This window comes from Maylandia zebra, linkage group LG1 (assembly GCF_041146795.1).
Source record: "Maylandia zebra isolate NMK-2024a linkage group LG1, Mzebra_GT3a, whole genome shotgun sequence".
NCBI classification, from domain to species: Eukaryota; Metazoa; Chordata; class Actinopteri; order Cichliformes; family Cichlidae; genus Maylandia; species Maylandia zebra.
In genome coordinates, this window is record NC_135167.1 from 36,929,855 (window position 1) to 36,955,430 (window position 25,576).

At 42.0% G+C, this 25,576-nt stretch overlaps 1 protein-coding gene and 1 long non-coding RNA gene across 3 annotated transcripts in view; one reads left to right on the forward strand and one right to left on the reverse strand.

Moving 5' to 3' along the window:
- LOC143419342 (uncharacterized) overlaps positions 1 to 8,196 on the reverse strand; it is a 34,233-nt gene extending 26,037 nt beyond the window's left edge. The window contains exon 1 of the long non-coding RNA XR_013099298.1: positions 8,048 to 8,196. This is a non-coding gene — a long non-coding RNA (uncharacterized LOC143419342). The remainder of the gene's footprint in view (positions 1 to 8,047) is intronic.
- map1aa (microtubule-associated protein 1Aa) overlaps positions 1 to 25,576 on the forward strand; it is a 64,155-nt gene that overhangs the window by 25,998 nt on the left and 12,581 nt on the right. For both annotated transcript variants that reach the window (XM_004566370.5, XM_004566371.5), the window contains one exon: positions 24,328 to 24,410. In XM_004566370.5, the coding sequence (XP_004566427.3) occupies positions 24,328 to 24,410 (83 nt within the window). The remainder of the gene's footprint in view (positions 1 to 24,327; positions 24,411 to 25,576) is intronic.

A 25,576-nucleotide genomic window follows, 5' to 3' on the forward strand; every position in this document is an offset into this window, starting at 1 on the left:
CCTGTTATATTTTAGATAGCAAGGAGTTTATTAAACTTCACCGAAACAATCTGCAAATTTCATTAAAATTTAATAAACTACCATCTTGTCTTTATTTTTAGTTAGCACCTTAAAAGCTTAAAGCTGTAAGCTAATGATAGTTATATAAGAACATATGCTGCTGGTGCAATAAGCTGTAGTTTTACGTCCAGTGGATGATGATCTGATTAGTCGACTAATCGCATAAATAATCGGTGACTAGTCGACTATCAAAATAATCGTTTGTGGCAGCCCTAGTCTCAAGTGGCTGTTAGAGGATCTGCATGATATTCTCTGCTATTTAACTCACTGATTGCACAAACACATTGAAGTTATGAGAAATTGTAAACATCATTTGTGTCAACTAAACAAGTTTGTTGTATAGCTGAAAGCTACACTGCCCTGTTAAAACCCTGGCCTTTACTGCGCTCTGTGTCTTTGAAACGTCCTTGAGCTGCTTTTGTCCTGCAGACTGCAGGATGTCCACACGCACACTGAGCACAGCAGCTCAGGTCACTGGGGACCAAATGCCGCCGGATTCTTGTTTCATAATGTCCAAATCCAGCGGATCAGGTTTTATTCTTTGGGTTATTAGAGGTTTGCACAGACTCACCGTCCAACAAAGCATCCCTTCCCCAAGTAACCCCCACACTGCCCTGCACTGTGCTCTGTGAACTCCTGTAATGCCTTAGCGTGCGTGCTGAGATCAGCAGGATGGGACGGGGTGCGGTCACACTGGATGTCCAGCAGTGGGGATAGCACCACACTGATAAAGCTTTGGCTCAGACTGACTGAGACTCAGCTTCTTTTACAAACAGACAGTTGTCAGTGTCATACATTAAAACAGCAGAGGTGCAAGGGTGCTGCTACTTTGCCTTCACATTCAAAGATCACAGGCAAAGGAATGGGCTAAAAATGAGAGCCCAGATTCCACACCCACATACTAAAGACCACAATGCATTGCAGCCAGGGGCATACTAAACTCCTCAGGTAGCAAATTGTAATTACCTACCGACATTTTAGCATCAGCACAAGAGCCTGGTGCTGATTAGGCAAATAGTTCATTACCTGCATATACAGGAAAAAGTTAATAAGATGCAAAACGTAGAGACGAGCATCAGGGGTGATTTGCAGCAAGACTGAGAGGGAAGGTTTGTAATAAGGGACTGAGACCAGCTATGATGATGTGCTGGAGGCACACAAAAAACAGATGAAGGACGGCAGTGCTGAAGACCAGGAATGAGGAATGATTACTTTTTGGCAAAAAACAAAATATTCTGTGACTAAAGCTGAACCTTTATTGGAGACACACGTGTAGACAGCAAAGACACTAAGACACGGAACATGGAGGGCAACTAAATACGTGACATCCTGCCCAGGGCTCGCAAAATCTCTAGCCGACGTCCCGGGGTTATTGTGTCTTCCAGTCGGGCTACCAAAATCTATCTCAGCCCTGCCTGTCGGGTTTTCATAGGAAAGGAAAATATATGTCAATGCTTTTGCTTTCTTTCACAAATTTAACTGGGAGTTTCCCCCTGACTCGACACACGCCTTTGTTGCTGGGACCAGTAATTTTAGGAAAGACCCCATAAGAACCCATGAGAAATACAAGAAATGCATTATTGCACAGTCTGCAGCATCTTTCCCAGAACAAACACCAATAAAAAAAAAAATACTAAAAATAACCCAAGCACAACAAGAAGTCCTGAAAAATCTGTTTAGAACAGCGTGCTATGTTGCAAAGAGTGAAGTACCACCGGCAAAATGTAGCAGTCTTTGCAAACATCACAAAGCAAATGGCCTGGATGTTGGTTCCTCGTACCCGTGACGTCAGATTCAGGATCCGACACAGACTGATTCATGTTCTTCACAGTTCTTACAGGTTCATAGAAATTTCTGTTCAATTAGAACCAAATATTTGAGTTGATGATTGTAATTTTTATACAGTAATTTGTGTTTAACGATTTTTTGACTGATGTTTTGTTTCTTTTACAATATTGTACATTAAAAATGAGCTCGTTTTTATTCAGGCTACTTAAATTTATTTTGTTTGCCAAAATCTAAAGAGTGCCTGAAGGGCTACCAGGAATTTCAAAGTTTTGCGAGCCCTGCTGCCACAAGTACGCACTCCTCACTGTGGGTAGATTGATGCTTTCTCCTGCTCAGTGATATGGTTGTTGGGTGTAACTGGGTACAAGAAGAAAGTTTTAGTTTTTTACACAGATTATAAAGGGAGGGGGAAAGTATAGCAGTGAGAATAGACATAGTGTTTCTGGCAATCAAAAATAAAGCAGTGGTGTCAGTCGGTAACTGCACATGTGTACCTAACGTGCTGTACAGTAATCAGAGGAGCTATTTTTAACTGCTGTTGCTGTTGAACTAGAGCTGGGCGATATGAGATTTTTTCATATCACGATATGTTTTTTTCATTTCAGGCGATAACGATATCTATCACGATATAAGCCAAATAACTATATTTGTAAGATTTAAATGTGCCGTTGCTCACAAGTAAAATGTGAAATAATCAGCAGCTTGTTTTTAAATATTTATTTCCCATAATAAGTTCAACAGGGTAGATGTACTTAAGGAACATGAGACTTTTTCAGATAAATAAAGGCAAATATTGCAAACTACACAAAAGGCAGCCGCTAAAGCGTTTAAGTTTCAAAATAGAACAAACAAAACAGACTAAATTGTCAATTCCACTTAGAAACAAAATATTAATTCTAAAAATAAATCTTAGTTTGTTTTACAGAAGAACAGACAAAACTGACTAACTTTTGTCAATATCAAATAAACTGAGAACTAAAAGGAAATTCTCAATCTCTCCTTGTTGTATAGCTGAGCTTTTCAAACAGTTTTAACAGTTACTTTAGTCTGACAAAAGCCGAATGACGAATTAGCGCTTCCAGTCAGAGACTGAGGCTACGTCCACACGTACACGGGTATTTTTGAAAACGGAGATTTTCCGTTTTCGTTTTAAAAAATAATCCCGTCCACACATAAAGGCAGAAATGAAGGAAAACGCTGCTATGAACATGCCAAAGCAGCAGGTGGCGCTAGATTCCTAACCGTGCAGAAATGTTGGCCAATCAGAAGTCTAGAAGCCTCGGTGGGAAAAAGTAAACAAAGCTGGGGCATAGAAGCAGAACAGAGTCGTATGTGTGGAGGGACAGTAACTGTGTGTATATGTAAGCATTTAAACACTGCAGAGAGTAGAATTAACAGTAACAGTATTGTAGAAATTCATTTCACCGAAACAATAACGTGGCGCACAGTGTGACGCATGCACCAGTTTATTGTATTTCCAGACTTGCTTTCGGCACAATTTACAGTGCACGCTACTCTATTTTTTGTCAGACTTGAAACAGCCGAAATACCTTCACACTACGGAACTTCTATGGCTCTTCCGTTCGACAATCTCTCCGGCATTGGAACCGTCATCCGTTTTCTCTTCGGTCACGCTCGGTTGATTTTTCTAGTCGGCACACTCATTTCCTCCATTACCCGCTGGCTGCTTCCCAAACAAACACACGTGCGGCTTGGCACTTGTGCTGTACGTAACAAGTCACGCGACGTGACGCTGCAGCTGTGATTGGTTCGGCTCTACGCTACTTAATTTGGATTGGCTGACCTTTTTTTTTTTTTTTTTTTTTAAGAGGACAAGAGCGGCGAGGTCTATCGCGATAGCTTAATTTCTCTATCGAGTAAAAGTTATATCGCGATACATATCGTTATCGTTCTATCGCCCAGCTCTATGTTGAACATAGTTTCTATAAGTGAGAAGAGTCTTTGTTGGCAGTGTAAATGAATTTCTGCTAACGAGCTCTGTCTCTCGGTTTCCTGAGGCAAGATGTATTTTCAGCAGAGGTGAAATGTGATGATGTCAAGAAGAGGCGATGTGCAGGTATAAGATCAGGTTCAACAGGTACTGGCTTTTGTCTCTCCCAGGCTGGATACTGTAAACGCAAATGTGGTTTGAGAGCAGCTTTGACAGAGAGCTCAGGTTGGTGCCTGATGAGCGAGCGCATCCTTCTAACAAAGCATGACAAATCACACATTCAATCAGCACCATGTTGTTTGGGCTCATACTGCTCTGTTTCAAAGCTTTCAAAGGTCTTTTGTTTTAAGTTAATGATCAACATAATTAACAAATTATGATTTTTGCAATCAAGGATAAGGTGGTGAGATAAATGAATTCAGCAGCAGCAACAGTGTTAAGAGAGCATTCTCATCCCAACACATCGACGACTGGTCACATAGCGTCGGTACGTGATGAGCTGCGATAAGAACGTGTTGGTATTAACGGTGTTAACAAAGCTATCATGTCCAAGATTTGAAAATCAATTCACTGACTTGGATTCAGAGCTCACAGCTGTTGCTAACCCCAGACTCTCAGACTATGTCTGTTTTTAAATTGTTCTCCCAAGTCTTGGCAGTCAGGGAACAATTACAGTTACTGTATACTAACACACATCAAAAAGGTATTCAGATTCTCCAGAATAAAAGGTTCACCTCTGACCTCTAAGGGTTAATGAAAGTTTGAGACCGTTAACATGAAGGTCCATCTTTTCTTGCTTAGATAAGTTTAAAGTGTTTGCTCCTTTCCATCAACATGCTCTGTGACACCGTTTGGTTGGACATAACTGCCCTCAGGAATATTTCCACTGCCAAGTACTCGTTCACACATTTTCGAGTCTGTACGGCGGGTCGAGTAGACTCAGACTCACTTTTTACATCTGGATGTCCCTTTTTGATACTGTGCATTCTGCAAATTCATCATGGACCTTTGCACAGAGACCAAACATTTGCCCAGCGTCAGGTGAGGAGATCTTCAGCACAGTTTCATGCTTGTGTGACTCACGAGTCTCGGGCCTGTAACTGTGCTTCCCCAAAAAATAAATATCACTCTGAAGGGTTGCATTTTGACACCCCAGAGGAGATCCATGGTGGAGGCACATGTGCAAGGGGACATTAGGGGACTTTGGCTAAGAAGTCTAAATGTAGCACGTTAGCAGTTTTAGGATTTTAGCCTTTTTCCAAAACTCATGAATCTCACCTAATGCTGTATTCTGATGCTTTACAAATACTCTTGAATGGAGCAAAATATATTCTATCACACATCTACAGTTATAACCACATTAATATCGATAGAGTCAAAATTAAAAAGTAGCTTTTAATATCAGAAGGACTGCTGCCGTGCCACAGGCTCAGCAACAACTGCGCTTTGATTATTTCCCCCCAGACTTGCCTGGAAACTGCATCAGTGTTAATACAACTGACAGGAGACGCAGCAGCTACAAATCAGCTACACTTCACACTTATGTCCCTCTGAGGAAATGAAGACTGGAGTGATTTCTTACATAACTCTTGGCCCCTAGAGCTTGGAGTCATGATTCACTTAGAATTGAATTGTCTGTAGTTACAGCAGTGCACTCCTCTCTTAGTTTATGTGAGAGTACAGCATCTGTACAGTGTGATGGATGGTCGCACAGTCACTCGTGATCCCCCGAAAGAAGAAATATCACTTATGTTTCGCTTAGTTGGAGCGAGACTGTAAAACGCAGTTTGAGAGAAACATGAAGGGCCTCAAACTCTGAAGTGATCATTCTCATTCAAGCCAAACTACCCCAGTGCCAGCTGGAGGTCACAGCTTAGCACAAACAGCAAAAATGTCACCAAATATAATTAATAGTAATTAGTAAGCTGCATTAATACTTGACATATGTCTTCAGTTAGCAAAGTATGTGAAAAACAGCCCATCGAGCACTCGCAGAAACAATTGTGCTGTATAAATGAGCACCTTTGTTTCTAACTGAGAGTCGAGCGCTGGCTGATGGTCGAGCATCTCACAACTGTAGTTCCTGAAGCTTTTCACTGCTAGCTCGCTGTAGGCATCTCAGAACGTGGTCACAGGTTGTTGAGCTTCAGTATTACATTCGGAGCAGCGGATACTTTTATTTTGTAGAACAGTCTTTACTCTGTTTGAACCTTTGTCCAGTAAATCAGAAACAACTGTCACTCCTCAAAATTTGTACATTGCTCTTATATTTGGCGCTTCCAAGTCCAATACTGGGTTTTAGTACTGTGTTACAGATAAATGTAATGCCATTACAGTAATCCATTACATCCTCAGTAAAACAGTACTCTATGTTGGTCTGTTGCTTTCCTATATTACACAGACTCTGTGAGCTTTCCTGTGTAAATATTCTGAGATGACACAGTGCTTTCATCGGAAGCAGTTTGTATGAGATAATAATTGCAACATGATGAAACCAGTAACTGAACTCATTATGTTCTTATTTAGTTCTCACTACTCTGACCAGTCATAACAAGTGCACCTTATTGCTTTTGTTACAGAGGGACAGCATCATTTATCATGCTGCTACTGAAAAGAATAAGCTTGTATGGTAGCCTATAAACATAAGCTGCTGACAGCTGAAAACCTGCCAGATACTATAAGCAGCTTTTAATTGGTTTGTTTATAAGAGCTTCAGAGCAAAAATCAGAAAGCTGCACTTTAATGGAGAATTTAAAGTCTTACTGGAAGTCCAGCAGAACAAGGTTCTATGTGTCATCACGTCTGTGTGCTTTCTTTGCAACGGAAAAACTGAACTGCCACTGGCAATGTTATCCTGTTTTATTTTTAACCACCGTGGTTAGGGTGTAGGATCATGCTATGTGGAGGCACACAGAGTGACATATATGGGACGTGGTCTACTTTTACAAGTAAACACACAGCCGAGATCACTTAGGTGGCATTTTATGAAAGTGTGGCCCTCGGCTTGGAGATGATTTGGCAGTAAATGTGCCGCTGCCTGCATGGACGATAGCAGATGCAAAGCACTTCCTATCATGGAGACGGGAGCGTGTAGGCTGGTGCTGCTTTGGATGTATTCCTCAGTGCTGTGAGCACCCACTCACTATCGGACATCTCACTCAAATTTTCAAGTGTAGGGGGAAGCTTTACTTGTGCACTCTCTTGCAAAAACAACTTGCTACAAGATTTTGCAACATAGAGGTTGCACACTAATATAAAACGCTTCATAGCAGTTCTTAAATATGGATCGTTTTAGAAAGCAGGACGCTTCAAGATGTTCTGATGGATTATCAAAAAGAAAATTTCCCATGAAAAAGAAACAAGTTAAAAGAAAAAAATCAACATAAATGCTGTTTTCTAGAAATACCCACAAAAACTTATTTGGAAAGGACATGAGAAAAAAATATCAAAGCCAAACCAAGCAAGTTGTTACCAAGCAGCAACCTTGGGGAGTAAAAAACACTCAATTACATTTATACAGCGCCAAATCACAGCAACAGTCGCCTCAAGGCACTTTATATTGTAAGGTAGACCCAACAATAATACAAATAGAGAAAAACCCAACAATCATATGACCCCCTATGAGCAAGCACTTTGGCAACAGTTGGAAGGAAAAACTCCCTTTTAACAGGACTGACTGACAGGTGTCCTGAGTAGGAATGGGAATCAATAAGAATTTAGCTTTTCTGATTCCATTATCAATATCACTTTTCATTTCCATTCCATTTTGATTCTGTTATCAGTTCTCATTGGTTTTGCTTTGAAAGTCACTGCCATCTCTAAGCTGCATATCAAAGACATTACATTCATGCAAATTAATTGCATGGTGTGTGGCCAAATGTTTGTGCATGTTGGTGGTATTTCCAATCTTTCTTAAAATTAATGCGTTACTTTACTTAATTACTCCCAGGAGAAAGTAATTCATTACACTACTCATTACATTACTTTCATGTTTCTTCATAAAATAACCTAAAATTCATTGTCGCATAATTACTGTTAACCAATATAAACACAAGCACAAAAGCCTATCCCAATGAGGAAACACATACAGTTGTTCTCTTAGTATTTAGTTATGAGCACAAAGCTAAGAACACAAAGGAACGATGAAAACCAGAACAAAGAGATGTTAAAAGAAATCACCATGGTGGCTTTACTTCAGAAACATGTAGACAGGTAGAAATGGAACCTGACTGCTCATTAGTTTGTTACCTGTTGAAGTTCAGGGTCTGGCTGCTGGGCTGGGGTCGGCATTCACTCTGGGTTCTTGGCTAGCTTAGCGTTAGCATGCTATCTGTGAAGGTGCTTGCAGAGAGCCACTGTCGTGTTAGCAGCATAAGCATGCAAGAAGCAAAGCAACATACAGGAGGTGTATGCACAGAGGTCTGATTAGCAAGTGAGGTACAATTGGAAACAATTATAGTGAGTTGACAATCAGGAAAGGATGGAAAACCATCAGACAGGAAATATAAACTCCTGACGCATGGCTAAATTTACCTTTAAGATAAAAAGACTAAAGAAAGAAGCTTGAGAAGAAAAGGAAACACTGAAACCTGTAACAGAACACAAGAACACAACAAGACTAAATATAAAATATAAAAAGGCCTTCACAACACCATGGTGAGGTCCATTTGATATAGAGTATTAAATTATTCTATACAGCCAACATCCTGAAGCTATATTGTTCTTCTCCATCCCATTAGAGGCCACAGTGAACAGTCATCATGCAGTTGTTATTAGAAACAGCCAGAGCCAACGAGGCTGATAGACTGTCACATTTCTACTGCAGCACCTACTCTGCTTCAGTTAATCTTTCTTTATTAGTGCATGCTGCTCAGCCAGATCACAAGCATGAGCCACAGAGGCCCACACTACATTTGGGCTGCATTTGTTTCCATGATAACAGTGTGAGTGATGTGTGGGCACAGAAGTGGCCTTACAGGAGATTGTCCTCAGACACGTTATTAAGTACAAATAAGGGTGAGGAGTGTGAAGCGGTTAATAGGCTTCTCAGACATGCAGAACATTTATATTAGTGGGCTGGAGTGGAAGTGTTTCGTCACACACAGAGGCAGCAGGGAAGAATGATGGGTAATGGCTACAGGATGTTTGTTTCACACACACATATAGAGAGAGCGAGAGAACAGGCACACAGGCTTAAACACAGACGACTGGTAGAGTCATATATCACAGATGGTTACTAGATTTTTAAAGGAATTTTTCGAGGCAGGTTACTGGTGTTGGTTGAGGATGGGGCTCTGAATGCTTTTCTAGTTTGTTGTTTGGACTAACCAAGATATCTGAAACTAGCATACAGTGGTGTTAAAAGGTGTTTGCCCCCTTCATGAGTTACTGAGTTTTTTGTAACTGTTTCAGATTATCAAAGAAATTGAAATATTAGAGTAAGATAACACATGTAAAGCCATATAATGACCCATCAAGGACTCATTTTAACCCTCGTCTCACATCTTCCCCGTGCTAACTTAGCCTGTGCTAAGGCTAACCAAAGATCTGTAGGTAGCCATGAAGTGATTATTGAAGGTCAGCAAGCTGGACTTTTGTCTCTGTTTTATCTTATGTCCAAAGCTATGCTGTAAATTTTTGTTTAATTTAAAAATACAGTAGAAACATTTTTATACATCAACTAGCTAGCTAGCTTACTGCTAACTTCTAACTCCATTTGACATCATAAACCTTTTTCATAAACTCCCGGACATTTGACTTTATTGTAAAACCTGGATTATACCCTGTTGCAGACACAGACAATGATAGCTGGAGATCCGACAGCCGAATCATTCCTGATATACATCTTTGAGGCATCCGAGCAGATTCTAGCGGAGTCACGGACGTGGAAAGTATAAAACCCACTCGACACATGGCAGAACAGCCATACTGATAATTCTTTGGAACTAAAATCTAGAATGTTGTTTATTCTGATGGTATCTTGGTGCTTGTTTTCCTATTAGGAATGAGAACTCAGAATCAGATATGGCTAGTGATATCAAAATTAACAGAAGCATTAACATTATTTGCAGATAAGGAAAGGTTCAACTCAGAGCAGCCGGGGTGTGTTTTTCTGTTGAAAACACTTTTAAAATGTTGAGTCATTCAAATTAAAACATGGCCAAAGTTAAAAAATGAGGATTTTTGTGATGATTATAATGTGATAATAGTTAGATAAACAGAAGAGATAACGATAGCTGGGGTTAATGTTAGGCTCGACTGTACCATCAGAGGTCCTGATGTGTTTGCTGATGAACCCATTGTGACTGTTGTGACATATACAGAAACCTAAGTTTGAGCACAATTTCCCTTTGAGCTCCACATGAGGGAACCTGTGACCACGAGGAGCATTAGGAGGTGGTCAGAGGAGGCCTTAGCGGAACTACAGGGCTGTTTCGAGGTGACCGACTGGGAAACACTCTGTGAGCCTCACACCGAGGACATCAATAGGCTTACTGAGTGTATCACAGACTACATAACTTTCTGCACCGACTCCATTGTTCCAGCTCAGACTGTTCATTGTTACCCAAATAACAAGCCGTGGGTGACTAAGGACATCAAAGCCCTCCTCAACGACAAGAAGAGGGCTTTCAGAGGGGGCAATAAAGAGGAGGTGAGGAAGGTCCAGGTGTTACTAAAGGACAAGATCAGAGAGGCTAAGGATAATTACAGCAGGAAGCTGGAGTGGAAACTCCAGTAGAACAGCATGAGAGAGGTGTGGAGGGGCATGAAGACCATCACTGGATTCAGGCCAACCAACAGCAGGGCAGCTGAGGGAGGTGAGAACAGAGCTAACGAGTTGAATCTGTTTTTCAATAGATTCGACACCACAGTGTCTGCTCACACCCCCACAACCTCACCTGTGGTCAGCCTGGAATCCAGAGCCACACCACTGTGCCAGCCTCTTCTTCACATGGCGCTGTTGCCTCCTGTGAGATTTCTGAAACCCCCCCATCACTTTTGGTCAAGACTAGGTTCAGATGCAAATGAGGAGACTTCACTCAGGCAAGTCTGCTGGACCAGACGGAGTGAGTCCCCTCGTCCCCAAGGCCTGTGCCCCCCAGCTGTGTGGAGTCTTTCATAAACTGTTTATGCTGAGTCTGAGTCTGCAGAGGGTCCCGGTGATGTGGAAGACATCATGCCTCGTCCCTGTACCAAAGACGCCACGTTCCAGTGGCCCCCAGGATTACAGGCCCGTGGCACTGACCTCCCACATCATGAAGACCCTGGAAAGGCTCATCCTGGACCAGCTGCGACCCATAGTAAGACCACATCTGGATCCCCTTCAGTTCGCTTATCAGCCTCGTCTCGGAACTGAGGACGCCATCATCTACCTGCTCAATCGTGTCTACACCCATCTGGACCAGCCGGCGAGCACTGTGAGGGTCATGTTTTTTGACTTTTCTAGTGCTTTCAATACCATCAGGCCGACCCTCCTGGGTGATAAGTTAGCAGCGATGCAGGTGGATGCTTCTCTGGTGTCCTGGATTGTTGATTACCTGACAGGAAGACCACAATATGTACGTCTCCCACAGTGTGTTTCTGACAAGGTAATCAGCAACACAGGGGCACCACAGGGGACTGTCCTCTCCCCCTTCCTCTTCACCCTCTACACCACAGACTTCAGCCACTGCACAGAGACCTCCATCTTCAGAAGTTTTCTGATGACTCTGCGGTGGTTGGATGCATCAGCAGGGTTGATGAGACAGAGTACCGGGCTGTGGTCGACTCCTTTGTCACGTGGTGTGAACAGAATCATCTGCAGCTCAACGTGGCAAAGACCAAGGAACTGATCGTGGACTTCAGGAAGACCAGGAAACACTTGACCCCTGTTTCAATCCAGGGGGTCAGTGTTGACATTGTGGAGGACTATAAATACCTTGGAGTACACATGGACAATAAACTGGACCGGGCTACAAACACCACAGCACTTTACAGAAAGGGCCAGAGTCGTCTCTATTTTTTGAGGCGACTGAGGTCCTTCAACATCTACCAGAAAATTCTCGGGATTTTCTACGAGTCTGTAGTGGCCAGTGCGATCCTCTATGCTGTTGCATGCTGGGGGAGCAGGCTGAGGGTCGCAGATGCAAACAGACTCGATAAACTGATCCGTAAGGCCAGTAATGTTGTGGGGACGGAGCTGGACTCCCTCAAGGTGGTGTCGGAGAGGCGGATGTTGTCCAAGATAAAGACAATGTTGGATAACACCTCCCACCCACTCCATGACATGCTGGTCAGTCACAGGAGCGCGCTCAGTGAGAGACTGAGATTACCGAAAAGCACCACTGAACGACACAGGAAATCATTCCTGCCTGTGGCTCCCTGTACAACGCATCCACTTAACACACTGTTTACTGCAACAGCTACACCCTTTTTGCACGTTCTTCCTTTTTCAGACATTTATTAATAAGTGACTTTATGTATATATATGCCTGTATATATTGTGCTATTCTTAGTTAGTGTATTGTCTGTCTTTGTTAATGCTTGTTTAGCACTGTAACAAAAGAGAATTTCTCCTAGGGATCAATAAAGTATTCTGATTCTGATGTTAGAGATGTGAAATAGAAAAACACATAAGAAGCGAAGTGGCACTGTTAGCTCACATCAGAAAGGTCGTGGGTTTGAATCCGCCATCTGGCCGGGACGTATATGTTTGCTTGTTTTGTCCGTACACTCTGGCTTCCTCCACAGAACAAAGACATATACTCACCTCTATCCCAGCTGGGATCATTTCCAGCCCCCCCACAACCCTCAGTTAGATAATAGCACTTAATCCATTCAGATTTATTTAGCAAGCTGCTTGAGGGCACCGACCCACCGCAGGATTCTGTGCAGGACCCAGGTCGAGAGCAGAGTATAAGATGAAGGTTGATATTGGCCTGTCCCACCTGTACCTTGATGCATTGCAGCCATTACACTGAAAGAAAAAAAGGAAATGCATAACAAGTTTGCCTTGGCACAGTGTGGAGGTACACCAGGCTACCAATTCACTGCGAGGTTCCAACTGTTCCCCCAAATTTGGGATAAACAGGTGACAGACTTCTCAGCTGTGTAATTCAGTCAGTTAGAGATGTTCAGCAGTCTCAGGAGCTTGGAAAGAAACAGATGACCTGGATGACTGAGAACATACACAGATGTTCAGCAGTGTTAATTAAATAAAAGACTGAAAAACAGTTTCCTTCACAGCTGCATGCTGAATGTGAGCAAACAAAGCTCTAAGAGGCTCACAGTGATTCAGCCAGGATTATTAAACTGTTCGAATGCCTGTGGTGAGTTCAATTAAAGACTTGAAATTCAGAAAGTGTTGCAGTTCAAATGTTTATAGCTCTATTTTGGTAGATTTCATGTCAATAAAATACGTGCACGGTTGTGGATCTCTTGGAAATCAAAGAGCCTACATTCTCCCTTATTCATGCTGAAAATGATATAAAACAAGAATAGAAATATGATCTTTCATTGTTCTTTCAGCACCAGTTGGCGAAAATGCGATGCTCATGATGCTCCTGCTTTGGTGCTTTTACACTCTGCTTGCTTGATCAGCAGCTGAGCAAATGCAGATTGTTCACAGGTTTGACATTATGTGAAAAGCTGGAGCACATGTGTTTACTGAGCAGACATGACACTAGCTGTTAGTTTGCTCCTGACTACGACTTGAACATGTCGATGGATTATCTCTGACCCTCCGTGCATCCTTATAACATTAAGGCATGTCATTTTCTCCTCGAGTGCTGCCCCCCACCCTCACTAACCTTCCCTTTCCAGCAGGGAAAGGACCCATTAATAGCCAGTGTCAGCTCCTTCACGTTTTCAAGGTTGAGGAGCATCTTTTGTGCTAAATATAGATTCTCGTGGCCGAACCGCCTACATGGTTATTATACTGCTGATGCTCTGTCACTGGCTTTTACCTCCTATACTGTGTAATGCTGCTTGCATGCTAGCGTGCAATGCGAGCCTCCCCTCCCTCTCACAGAAATGCTGCAATGCGTCTCCCTCAGCCAAGACTGGGTCAGTGTAACTCAGCAGCAGGAGCCAGTGAAGCGTGCCCATAGCAACAGTAAGACTTGTGGCTGTGGATTTTTTTTTTGGCAATATTGTTGTGATTGTACATGAGAAAGATGTAGGATTGAACCCCCACCCCTCTGTCATCAGGGCTTTAGTTAGTGGCAGTGAAGAAAAAACCCAGTGTGGAAAACAGAGGGCAGAGCTGAGGATGTTAAGGATTGTTGCTGCAAATGTTGAAAGCAGGACATTATATTATCACCAGCACTTTGCTCCATTCTGACACATTTCACTCAGTTTTGTCGCAGTGTTTGATGCAGATGTAATGTAATAATAAGTGTTTCAGTTCGGTCGTCACCCCGACCATAGTTCAGGGGGCGACTGTGGTTCAGGGGGTTGGGAAGCTTATCTTGTAACCGGAAGGTTGCCGGTTCGATCGAGCTCTGTCTGTCCTGGTCGTTGTGTCCTTGGGCAAGACACTTCACCTACTGGTGTTGGCCAGAGGGGCCGATGGCGCGATATGGCAGCCTCGCTTCTGTCAGTCTGCCCCAGGGCAGCTGTGGCTACAACTGTAGCTGCCTCCACCAGTGTGTGAATGTGAGAGTGAATGAATAGTGGAATTGTAAAGCGCTTTGAGGGTCTCGAAAAGCGCTATATAAATGCAATCCATTATTATTATTATTTCATCTCTTCATCTTCAAACCTTTAGCCTGTTGATGGGACACAACAGATAAACAGTACCCACTCATATCACCGAATGCCATTTTATTTGCAGATATTAGTAAAGAAGGTTGATATTGACTCTATATTCATGCAGTGCTTTGATGTATGAGCCTGTATGTTCCCAACCAATTACATTTCCAGCAGTCTCAGCTGATATACATGTAGCTGTGTTAGAAAATGCTAACTTGCTAACACGATAACATGTCCTAGCATGACAGCATGTTAGCATATCTGGGTTTTGGAACAAACTCTGAAAAAAGCCTTCTGCTACTCTCAGCTGTACACTGACTTCATTTACAGAACTACAAACTGTTCTCTAACTTTCACTCTTTTTACTTGTTTTGTGTTTAAATATTCTTTTTGATATGTGTGTAAATGCTCTGATGTCGATAGTGAGATTTCAGAAGTAAAAATCCCACCCATATTCTCCACAGAGACTTTGATTATGAGCTACAGTATAATGATGTAACTGTCCAGCGTTTCTTTGGGCTATGACTTTCTACCGTCATGTCCTTGGTTTAACAAAAAAAAAAAAATTATTAGCAGTTTCATGGAAAAGAACTAGTCTACTGACAAAAACTGAAACAGCAATATCTGTGACTGCATGGTGGAGGCTGCTGTAACCACAGATGTGTTTAAACCCATGACTGTGAGGTTACATGCAGAGCGTGAAGCTTCAGAAACCACAAGTCTACGTGGGCCGGGTCCTCAGAAGGTCGGGTAGGCCGGACGTAAACGGCTGTGAAATTGGATGGTCTAGCCTTCAGATTAGAATCACCGCTGTCTCGGTGGAGTTTAATAAACTCAGCCGTCTGCTCCTTGCTATCTAAAATATAACAGGACACTGGCGTAAATTCTCGACCATCTCACACTTCTGTTTAATCAGTTTTCTGTTTAACGTTTATTCAGCTGTATGAAAACCACCCAGGGGATTAGATAAAATAAAACTTTATTAATCTAATCTAATAACTTTAATCTGAGCCAAACCGAACAAATAAAACACTGAAAAAAGCTGAAAACAGCTGAAACAATAACATTTTTAGGTTATCTAAGTGACTTATTACATTTAACCTGAGTAGTGAAAGTCCGCGGTGATCTGAAAATGATGTGCTGGGAGTTTGCTGTTCTCGGCAGCTCGAATGACCCTCGAGCTCCCGGCTAGCTATCGAGCTGGTGGGTAACGGACGTTGGAGCACTTTTGCAAATATGTGATATCTTGATAAACCAAACAGATATTTGAAGTTTACACAGCTACATTCTCGCCTGAAAAGTTTATTTTGTGACCCAGAAAGAGTAATAAGAGTAATATTAAAACTGAGTAGCGGCCGCCATTGTTGGAAACTGGAAATCGGCTGGGCCGCGCTATGAATTCTTGGATAAGATAAGATAAGATAACCTTTATTAGTCCCACACGTGGGAAATTTGTTTTGTCACAGCAGGAAGTGGACAGTGCAAAAGTTATGAGGCAAAAATTAGAATACAATAAGAATAAATACAGTACACAACTGTACAGAATAGAATAAAATAAAATACTATATACAGTAGAATAAAATAAAATAAATATACAATAAGATAAAAATAGAATACAAATACAAATACTATATACAACTGAGTAAAAATACAACGATGATATGATAGGATATGAACAGCCTTCGTCATGTCGCTGTGACGCAATTGGTCAGGAGGATGCAGCCCGTGAATTTGGACACCCCCTATAACTCGGCTCTTCTTTACACAACAAATCTGTTCATGGTGACGATTCACCTCATAGCTGGTTATCCTTGTTGGAGGATTGTCTGGAATGTCAGTGGAGAAAATGAATCTGAGCTCTGGAAGCAGAACGCTTAAAAAAGCTCTGATGTGACTTGTATAGTTTATGTAAAGCACTTTGAACCTCATTGTCATTGAAATGCTCTTAAATTCCTTGAAGATGGCGGCTTGAAGTAAAGTTGTACCAGAGAGTGCTAGCACGCCAGTTCGCTGATTTTACACTGATAACCCACAATTAAAGCTACAACACGGATATTAACTATTTGTAAGTCTGGGATGTGCATCAGCAACTACCTTTTGAAACAGTCCGACAACATGCCGCAAAGGAAAGCTGTAGTGTCTGACACCACGGAGGGCCCCAACCTACAGAGCAGAGAAGCTAATGAGAGGACTAGCATGGGAGCCGACGCGCTGTTGGATATTAGATCCGAACCAGCGGTCCGCGAGGTGATCCGGGAAGTAACTGTGAACCTCACTAAAGTTATTGAAGATAAACTTGGACGGTCTCTGCTTTTACAAGCACAAGGAAAGCAGCTGGAGGACCACGAGACACGGATAAAGGAAGCGGAGGCCCGGATCTCAGTTTTGGAGGATGCCACCAACCCGGCGCTGGATAAGCTCCAGTCACTGGAGAAACGGGTAAAGGAGCTAGCGGAGCACGCTGATGATTTGGAAAATAGAGGGAGGAGGAAAAATATTCGTATTATTGGTCTCCCGGAGGGCGCAGAAGTTAGCGACCCTATCAGTTTTTTTTTTTGAGTGCTGGCTGCCTGAGCTTCTCAATATCAAAACAAAAGCAGGTCGAGTTAAAGTGGAAAGAGCGCAGCGCACAGCAGCGCAGCACACAGCAGCGCAAGCCCCGTCCTCTGGACAGAGAGCATGTCCTGCACTGGTGAGACTGCACAACTATCAAGACAAACAGCGGATTATGAACGTAGCATGGGCGATGAGCAGGGACAACCAGCCCTTGAAGCACGGGAATGCCACAGTGATGATTTTCCAGGATTACTCAAAAAATAAATGGCTGGGCCAGCGTTGCACATCGCAAATTAGCTCGCATAGACACATTAGTTGTGCCTCTTCTTAATGACGGTATCTTAGCTAACAACCCCAACTACCAGATTCAACTTGTAATTGGCTAAAAAAAACTTAGCTTACTGGTGAGAGGGACGTTGCTTGCTGGCAGTTTTTTCAAGCAATGCTGAAATTTCCACATTCCAACACTTCAAATGCTTCAGCAGCTGTCGGCTCAGCGCAGCATCAGCACCGTGGAAATACACGGATACATCTGTAGACTAGAGACAGAATTCACAATGTGTTTTCGGGACTTTCAGGTGTATGGACCAATGTTTTCTTTTCTCATTGAACCAGAAAGCTTTAATGAGCAGCTGGATTTGTCTCGCATTAACTGGCTGAGTTAATGCCAGTTAATGCAACATCAAAATGCAGCTGATTGAACTGAAAAGCTCGACTCTGTGGGGGTCAAAGTTTGCGAAAGCAGCTGGAATCCACAGCTGTGCGTGTTCATGGAGCTGCATGTTCACCTGCTGGACATCACTACCTGACAAGTTTAACTGTCTTCAGAACATTGCAGAGGCCTTATTGACAGTTTTTGGCTCTACATATCTGTGTGAGCAGATTTTCTCTCACATGAGTCCTCAGGTAGCCGTCTGAATGCTGGACACTCGGAGACCTGTGTCTCTGAGTGGGAGACCAGAGATCACATTAACATGTGTATCTCTGTATTAACAAACATGCCATATTGGCTCAGTTTATTTTTCTTATCATTGTTTTGAGGAGACCATAGATAGCATTTGTCTTTTTATTTTTTTGTTTCAAAATAGCCGATAACTATTCGCTGATAGCTGCCAACATCTGCAAACAAATATAATCTATAAAGTTGTTCTATATAGTGTGTAACTGTTAATATAGTGTGTTATTAAATTTATTGCTACTGCAGTCATATGGCACATTGACTTCTGAGGAAATTTTAGATGGCACTCATCATCATAAAAGTTGCCGACCCCTGGTATAAGGGATACCGATAGTGAAATGTGTTTTATACGGAGAAGAAATTGCCATTATGAATATTTACTGTCCCCCTGGTCACCCAGGAGACTTTTTGATTACAGCCTTCACAAAATTTGTGGACTTAAATGTTAGAGACTCATTCATTGGAGGGGACTTTAACTGTCATTTAAACCCAATTTTGGATAAATCTCCTCAGGGTAAACTGTCTCTCTCACCTCAAGCCAAGACCCTCGTTACCTTATGTAGGGAACTGGATTATGTTGAGGTGTGGAGAGCACAGCATTCAGCAAATAAGGAATTTACCCTTTTCTCTAAAGTACATACTTGTTATACAAGAATTACTACTTCTTCGTCCCAAACCTTATTTTACCATCAGATCTAGCTTGATTGGTAACATAGTCATAGACCATGCGGCAGTTTTCATTCATCCGGTCGTTAAGTGATGACGTGACGAATCCTACTTCCGAGCCTAAAGTAGTCTGCATTTCATATGGCTTTTGTGTTGTTAACATGTTTAATGTTATGTATTTTCTTCTATTTAATCTCAAAAAGCTCCTAAAACAGTCAGTGATCACTGTTGACCTCCCTCGGCTTTTATTACCGCTAATCATTTATTTAAGCTCAGTTTTTAAAACCTTAGGATGTAACTACAGCCCAGCCCATGCAGCAGTATATGAATGACTAACCTCGTATTATGGATGGATTATCTCAGTTGTTCTCCTGGCTGAAGTTTGGTCCTTTTACAGCATCCTGCCATGCGATTACATTTGTTCCTGACCACCGAGAACACTCACGTTAACTTTTATCGAGTGGGAAAAAAGTTAGCTTGTTTATATTATGCTAACATAGCTGTGTCGCTAGCGGTCACGTAGCACATCATTATATACCAGCTAGCCAAAGTTCAGTAACCCTACAAACATCACTGCTGTTTAGTTTTCTGTCTTCATTTATGTTGGAAGTGATAACAGAGCTGTACGTTTAAATTTTTTTCCAAAACCCCGCAGTCAGGACATGCTATATTGTATTTAGATAGAAGCTAGCGATAACATGCAAATTTTGCAGAAAAAAAGTAACGCAGCCTCAGCTGCAAAAGAAAGGGAGCATGCATGGCAAAACATAGCCGACAGAGTCAATGCGTGAGTGTTAATTTAAACACTGATCTAGGGATTTCCACCCATTTAACACGTTATTTTATTATATTTTATTTCATTTTTTATTTCATACATTTTATTTTGTGATGTGATGTGAGCGCAGGTGCAACCCAACAGGCCCCAAACGTTCCTGGCAGCAAGTAAAAATGAAATATAAAAATGTAGTCCAAACAGGTAAGGTGTAATTGTATTATGAGCCATAGTGCTTGGTCTGTTTGTCCGATGTAAATCAATTGCAGTTAGAGGCTACATTAATTTCCCCTCTGTAAGCACTTATTGAAATTATCTGAGCACATTACAAGTACATATTTGCTTACTCTGTATGCTCAAATGTGACCCGTTATAGCCAACAGAAAAAAAGTGGAGGCCCGAAAAACAGGTGGGGGTCCTCCACCACCACCACTCACAGAGGCTGAGCAGTTGGCTTCCACATTTGTGATAATGTTGGCAGCATCACATATGATCTTCACAGTGCAGAGAACACAAATTAGCATCCATTATGATAATGAAATAATTTGTTAGTTTGAAATGCTACAGGGAGCTATGTACCTGTACATTAATGCTGTGGAAAGACTTCCTGTTCACATAGTCTCCTTCATTTACTGAAGGAGCAATGATTGGAATGTGAGTGCCATCTATACAGCCAATCACGCCTGGGAACCGTGAGAATAAATGTAAAATTTAAGTAGTAGTTCAAATATCACCACATCATGAATTAAGTTTCGTTCATCCTGATACCTGCAATTTTGTGGAATCCCTCTTTGATAAATCGTGTGGGTCTATGACCGGGGAACACCACAAACGAGTACAGGAGACGTTTCAGTGCAACTGTAACATTCCTGACTGCCCGACAGACGGTAGCCTTGGAAACGTGCTCAGCGTCACCAATATTATACAGAAAGCTCCCGTTTGCAAAAAACCGAAGTGCAATACAAATAATATGTACAGAACTGAGAGGATGTCCGCGATGTGTCACATGAGCAATATTAGGCCTGAGGATGTTATTCAAATCAATTATAGATTGTGCTGAAAAACGGTAACGTTCACACAGGAAATCATCAGGAAATGATAAAATGCGCTCTAATCACTCTCTCCCGGCGGAGAGCTCTGTGGAGAATTTGGGCTTCAACATCTACTGGCTCTTCAAGGAAGGAGCACGCCATGTCTGACACTTCCTACAGTCAGGTTTCCGACAAAGAGGCGGAGAAAGTCAGGGTTAGTTGAAGTAAACCTGCTAGGGGGCAGGTTAGCTTCACGGAGTGTGTCGTCATAGTAACTCACTCGGAATTAATCTAAACTCGCTTTGTGAAACCGAAAACCCAGAGTTTTCGTTAACTCAGGGTATACTTACTCAGAGTTTGCACTAAACTGGCTTCCTGAAATAGGGCCCTGGTGTGGTGATTTCCCTTGATGCCGAGAAAGCATTTGACTGTGTCGAATGGTCTTACCTGACTTTTTACACTACACCAATTCGGTTTCAGTGGAAACTTTATAAAACTGGATTAAGTTACTTTATAACAATTCCTGCTCTGCAGTTCTCACAAACAGGTTTCGGTCCTCCAACTTCCAGATACTGAAGGGAACCAGACAAGGCTGTCCCCGCTCCCCTTTGCTCTTTGCCTTAGAGCCACTGGCAGAGGCAGTACGAGCTCAGGCAGACATACATGGTCTATCCATAGGACAAAGACAGCACAAGATACGCTGATGATGTACTTGTTGTGTTGACTCGGCTGGAATCATCAATCCCCTCTCTGGTTGAAACTATTAATAAGTTTAGTGAAATCTCAGGCTATAAAATTAATTATAAAATTAATATAAAACGATAAAATTAAGCAATGCCATTGGGCAGTCTGAAACAAAAACCGGGCCCCGTCTTCATTTCCCTTCACTTGGTCCCCACAGGACTTTACGTATCTGGGAATTAGGGTCACACCCGCCTTCGACCAGATGTATAAAAGTAACTTTACAATAGGGGGGTAAAGTCCTGGCTCGGTCGTATCGCTCTTCTGAAAATGAACATTATACCCAGGCTACTTTACCCAATACAGATGGTGCCGACCCTCTTCCCACACAAAACTATCCAAACTCTAAATGGCTGGTTTAGCTCCTTTGTTTGGGCAGGGAGGAAACCTCGTCTTAAAATATCCACGTTATGTCTTCCATCCTCAAAGGGGGGCTTTGATTTCCCAGATATAAGGAAGTATCAGCTGAGCACCCATATGCGTATAGCTGCCGATTGGGTACAACAGCCTTCTCCTGTCTGGTTGGATATTGAGAGCTCTATGTCCAGCTTCCCTTTGAAAAATTTGCTTTTTGTGGGAAAACTCAAGACCTTAAGGATGTTCTGTAGCAACCTACTTACATTATCTACTGTTAGAGCTTGGCGAATGGTTCAAAAACTAGAAGGAAGGTCTCACCTAACATCTCTTTTCACTCCGTTATCCGATTATCCTCTCTTTTTGCCTGGAACCACCGACCCCGGCTTTTGGAACTGGGCTGCGAATGGTATTTCTACCTTTTCTGACTGAATGGACGGGTCTAACTTTTATGTCCTTTGACCAGCTAATCGATAAATACAACATTCATAGGACTTATTTACAAGTGAGGGACCACATCCAAAGGGCTACAACAATACTTACTAATCAAACCGTCTCTAACTGTGAAAAGCAGATATTTCAGCCAAATCTTAGAACCTCTATAAAAATTTGTTATGGCCTGTTAACAGAATTTGGGGTCATGGACACAACTTATTTGGGAAAAGGAATTACATATAAAGATTAGTGACGAGGTATGGGACGAAGTCTGGGAGAATGCTAAATCTCTGAGCGTCTGTAATAAAGTAAAGGCAATCCAAATTAAAATTTTACACAGCGCTCGCATTTCACCTTCTCAACGCCATAAATACAATTCAGACCTTTCTCCGCTGTGCCCTAAATAGGGATGGGTATCGTTTAGGTTTTATCCGATACCGGTGCCAAACCGGTACTTTTGAAACGGTGCCAGTGCTTAAACCGGTGCTTAAAGAATGGAGAACACAAAATTGGTCCAAAAACCTCTCATGTTCAGCTGGGTTTTTTTGTAAAAAGATAACAATGTTAGCCTTTTCTGCAGCTATAGGGGATTTATGGCATCACTCTTGGCTGGAAGCAGTGCTTAATCAATGGAAAAAACAAACTTTGTCCAAAAACCTCTCATGTTTAACTGTTTTCCACTTTTTCTTTGGTCATTTTAGCCTTTTTGGCCAGGGTGAAGGGAGTATCTGCCATCAAACAAGAAGACAGCCGCATGTAGCTATGATGATGTTTGCTAGTTCACCTTACATGCATTAATGTAATAACGTGGTTAGCCTACTCAACGTAAATTACACGAACAACATTAAGCTACTCACGCAGAGAAGAACGGCTGCTGCTGCCGTCATCATCCGTCATCATTTCTGCTACACTGGCAGGGCTAGGGGCCAGGACTCTCCTCTTCGTGTTTTTGGGGGATGTTGCTAACTCCGGGTCCGATAACAGGCAACCCACCCACAGTAGATGTGCACAGTGTGAGGTCTCGCAGCAAGCTATCAAATACGGCGCATTTCTCGGCTTTTAAAAAAACGCTATGCGTCGCCAGGTGTTTCATCGGATTTGAGGTGTTACCTCCTTTGACAGTATCACAGTATCAGCTTAAAGCACTTGTTGCTGCTGAGTTTGCATATTTTGCTGTGAAGTACAGCCAGACTTTTGACCGCTTTGCCTTGGTCATTTTTAATCTGTAGCTCTGCTCTAAAAGAACGTACGTACCTGGCCCCGCCTACTATCCTCGGAAACGTAAAATGATTGGCTAGAATCTAAAGTGTATCACAGCTCAGGAAAAAAAAGCACCGAAATAAAGCACTGAAATGTGCGCTGCTTTTCGGTCTGGTTACTACCGTTTATGTCAGAACCGGTGCCATCATGGCACCGGATACCGGTACCCATCCCTAGCCCTAAATGTAAAATAGAGGTGGGCAACCTCACGCACTGTCTATGGTCCTGCCGGAAAATACAACAATTTTGGTTTGTCATAAAGTGTGAACTGGATAAGATCTTCACCACTGACACTGAATGCAACCGATTGTGTATGCTACTTTGAGTGGCAAACGACACAATCAGGGGGAAGTTTGGAAAGCAGCTCTACGCACTGTTTACATTCTGTGCAAGGAAATGTGTCCTTTTGAACTGGATCACGGATACGGCCCCATCTAAGAGTCAGTGGCACCGGACGGTACTGGAATATATGTCACTAGATTTCTTAATATGCAAGTTACATAGTAGGGACAAAAAGTTTAATAAAATATGGGACCCATTTATGGCGTATGCCGGTTTGGATATTTCTGCTATTTTCTCACAGGCCCTGGTATAATGCAAGCATGTCACTGCTATTTTACATATGTGTATTGTTAATTGTATCTCATAATCAAAGTGTCTGGATTTTCCATTTATTTATTTGTATTCTTGAGCCGGGTTGTTTGTTTTATTTTGTTTTGTCTATTTTGTTTTGTCCTGTTATGTTGGTTTTGTTTTGTTTAATGATGGTGTCAGTATAAAGTTTAAAACTAAATAAATACATGGAAATGCTCTTAAATATTAACTTGCATTGCCATGCTTATCATCCAGAGTTACGGATGCTCTACAGTCCTAATATTTACTTGACAGAGGTACATGTGAGACTCTGCATTTGTACTGTACCAGAAATTCTAATCTGTTTGGCTTTAATCAGCTGATGGTTTGCTTCTTGTTCCCGCCTGGTCATCAGAAGACCTTTTAAGTTTTTATGTATCTGTTCCTGCAGGCCAGAGAATTCTCCAGTATCAGAGTGATGTCCTCCAGACAGTTGTGTTGGTGAACCCATCAGAGGAAACTGCTGTTTCAGAGGTGAGTCACATTCAGAGAGCATACAGGAAACGAGTGCGTGGCGATGATCAAAGTGTTTGGTTCCTATTTGGAAAAGTTTTTTCATTTAAGTCACACTGAGGAGTTCTGGGCCAAAGTGTTCAATGTGATCTGAACTCAGTTTGTCTTATGAAGACCGTAGCAATACCTGCTGTTCACCAGGGATCCCAGAGTTGGAGGTCCATGCCTGTCCCAGGCTTCTCTGATTAGCATCAGTACACTTTGTCAGCTGAAGGACCACAGTGTGAGTCACAGACAGTGTGTTCATGTTATCTGTCTTTGACTGCAGATAACAACTTTCATACTAGTTTTGTTTACACAGGTCGACCTCATAGCTTTAATTAGTCACTATAAACATTTAATTAGTCCTTCACGAGTAACTTGCATCTGTAGATCAATGTGGAACTACTGCCAAGTCTACATCTACAGGACTGAAACAGCTGGTCCCTCAAGCTGCCCAAGAAACTCACAGTTTTGTGTGTTTATTCTCCTTTTAATCATTTTCCTTAGGCCTCCGGAATCTCAGCTTCTCAGCTACTTATGACTAAATCGAGACTTTAAATGTGCCTAAAATGGGTCCTGTTTGTCGCAGAAATAGAAAATACTTTTTCAAACATTCTATTTTGGGTGTTAAGTGACAGGCGCTCATTTTTAAACTGCTATATTTAGATTTGTAAAAAGGAGCAGGAGTTTTTGCAGCCTGACTGACCTTTTTTTCTTAAACTCATTTTGTTAGAGCAGCTATTTTGATTGGACATATTTAGCGTTCCATTCATCACACAGAGGACAAACTGCAGCTATTTTACTCATTTCCAGCTCCATGTAGGCTACTCTGTTCTACATTTAAGCAGCTTTGTATGATGACTTGTTAGCTCCATAGACAAAAAGGAATAATATTGAATATATTTTATATCAATTATTCACAAAAAGAAAAATATCCATTTATTAAGAAAATAAAGAACATTTAATTACTTTGTAATCGTCCTGCCTGAATTGCTTAACAAACATCTGTAAAGCATTTTTCTTTCCTTTGCTTATCAGCAGCAGTTGGCCCTGGTAGTCCAGGAGCACAGCAGTCATCTGGCTATCCGTTACTTATGAAAGAAAAAGAAAACAAGGAGCCTTTTGTGCACAAGTAGATTGTGTTT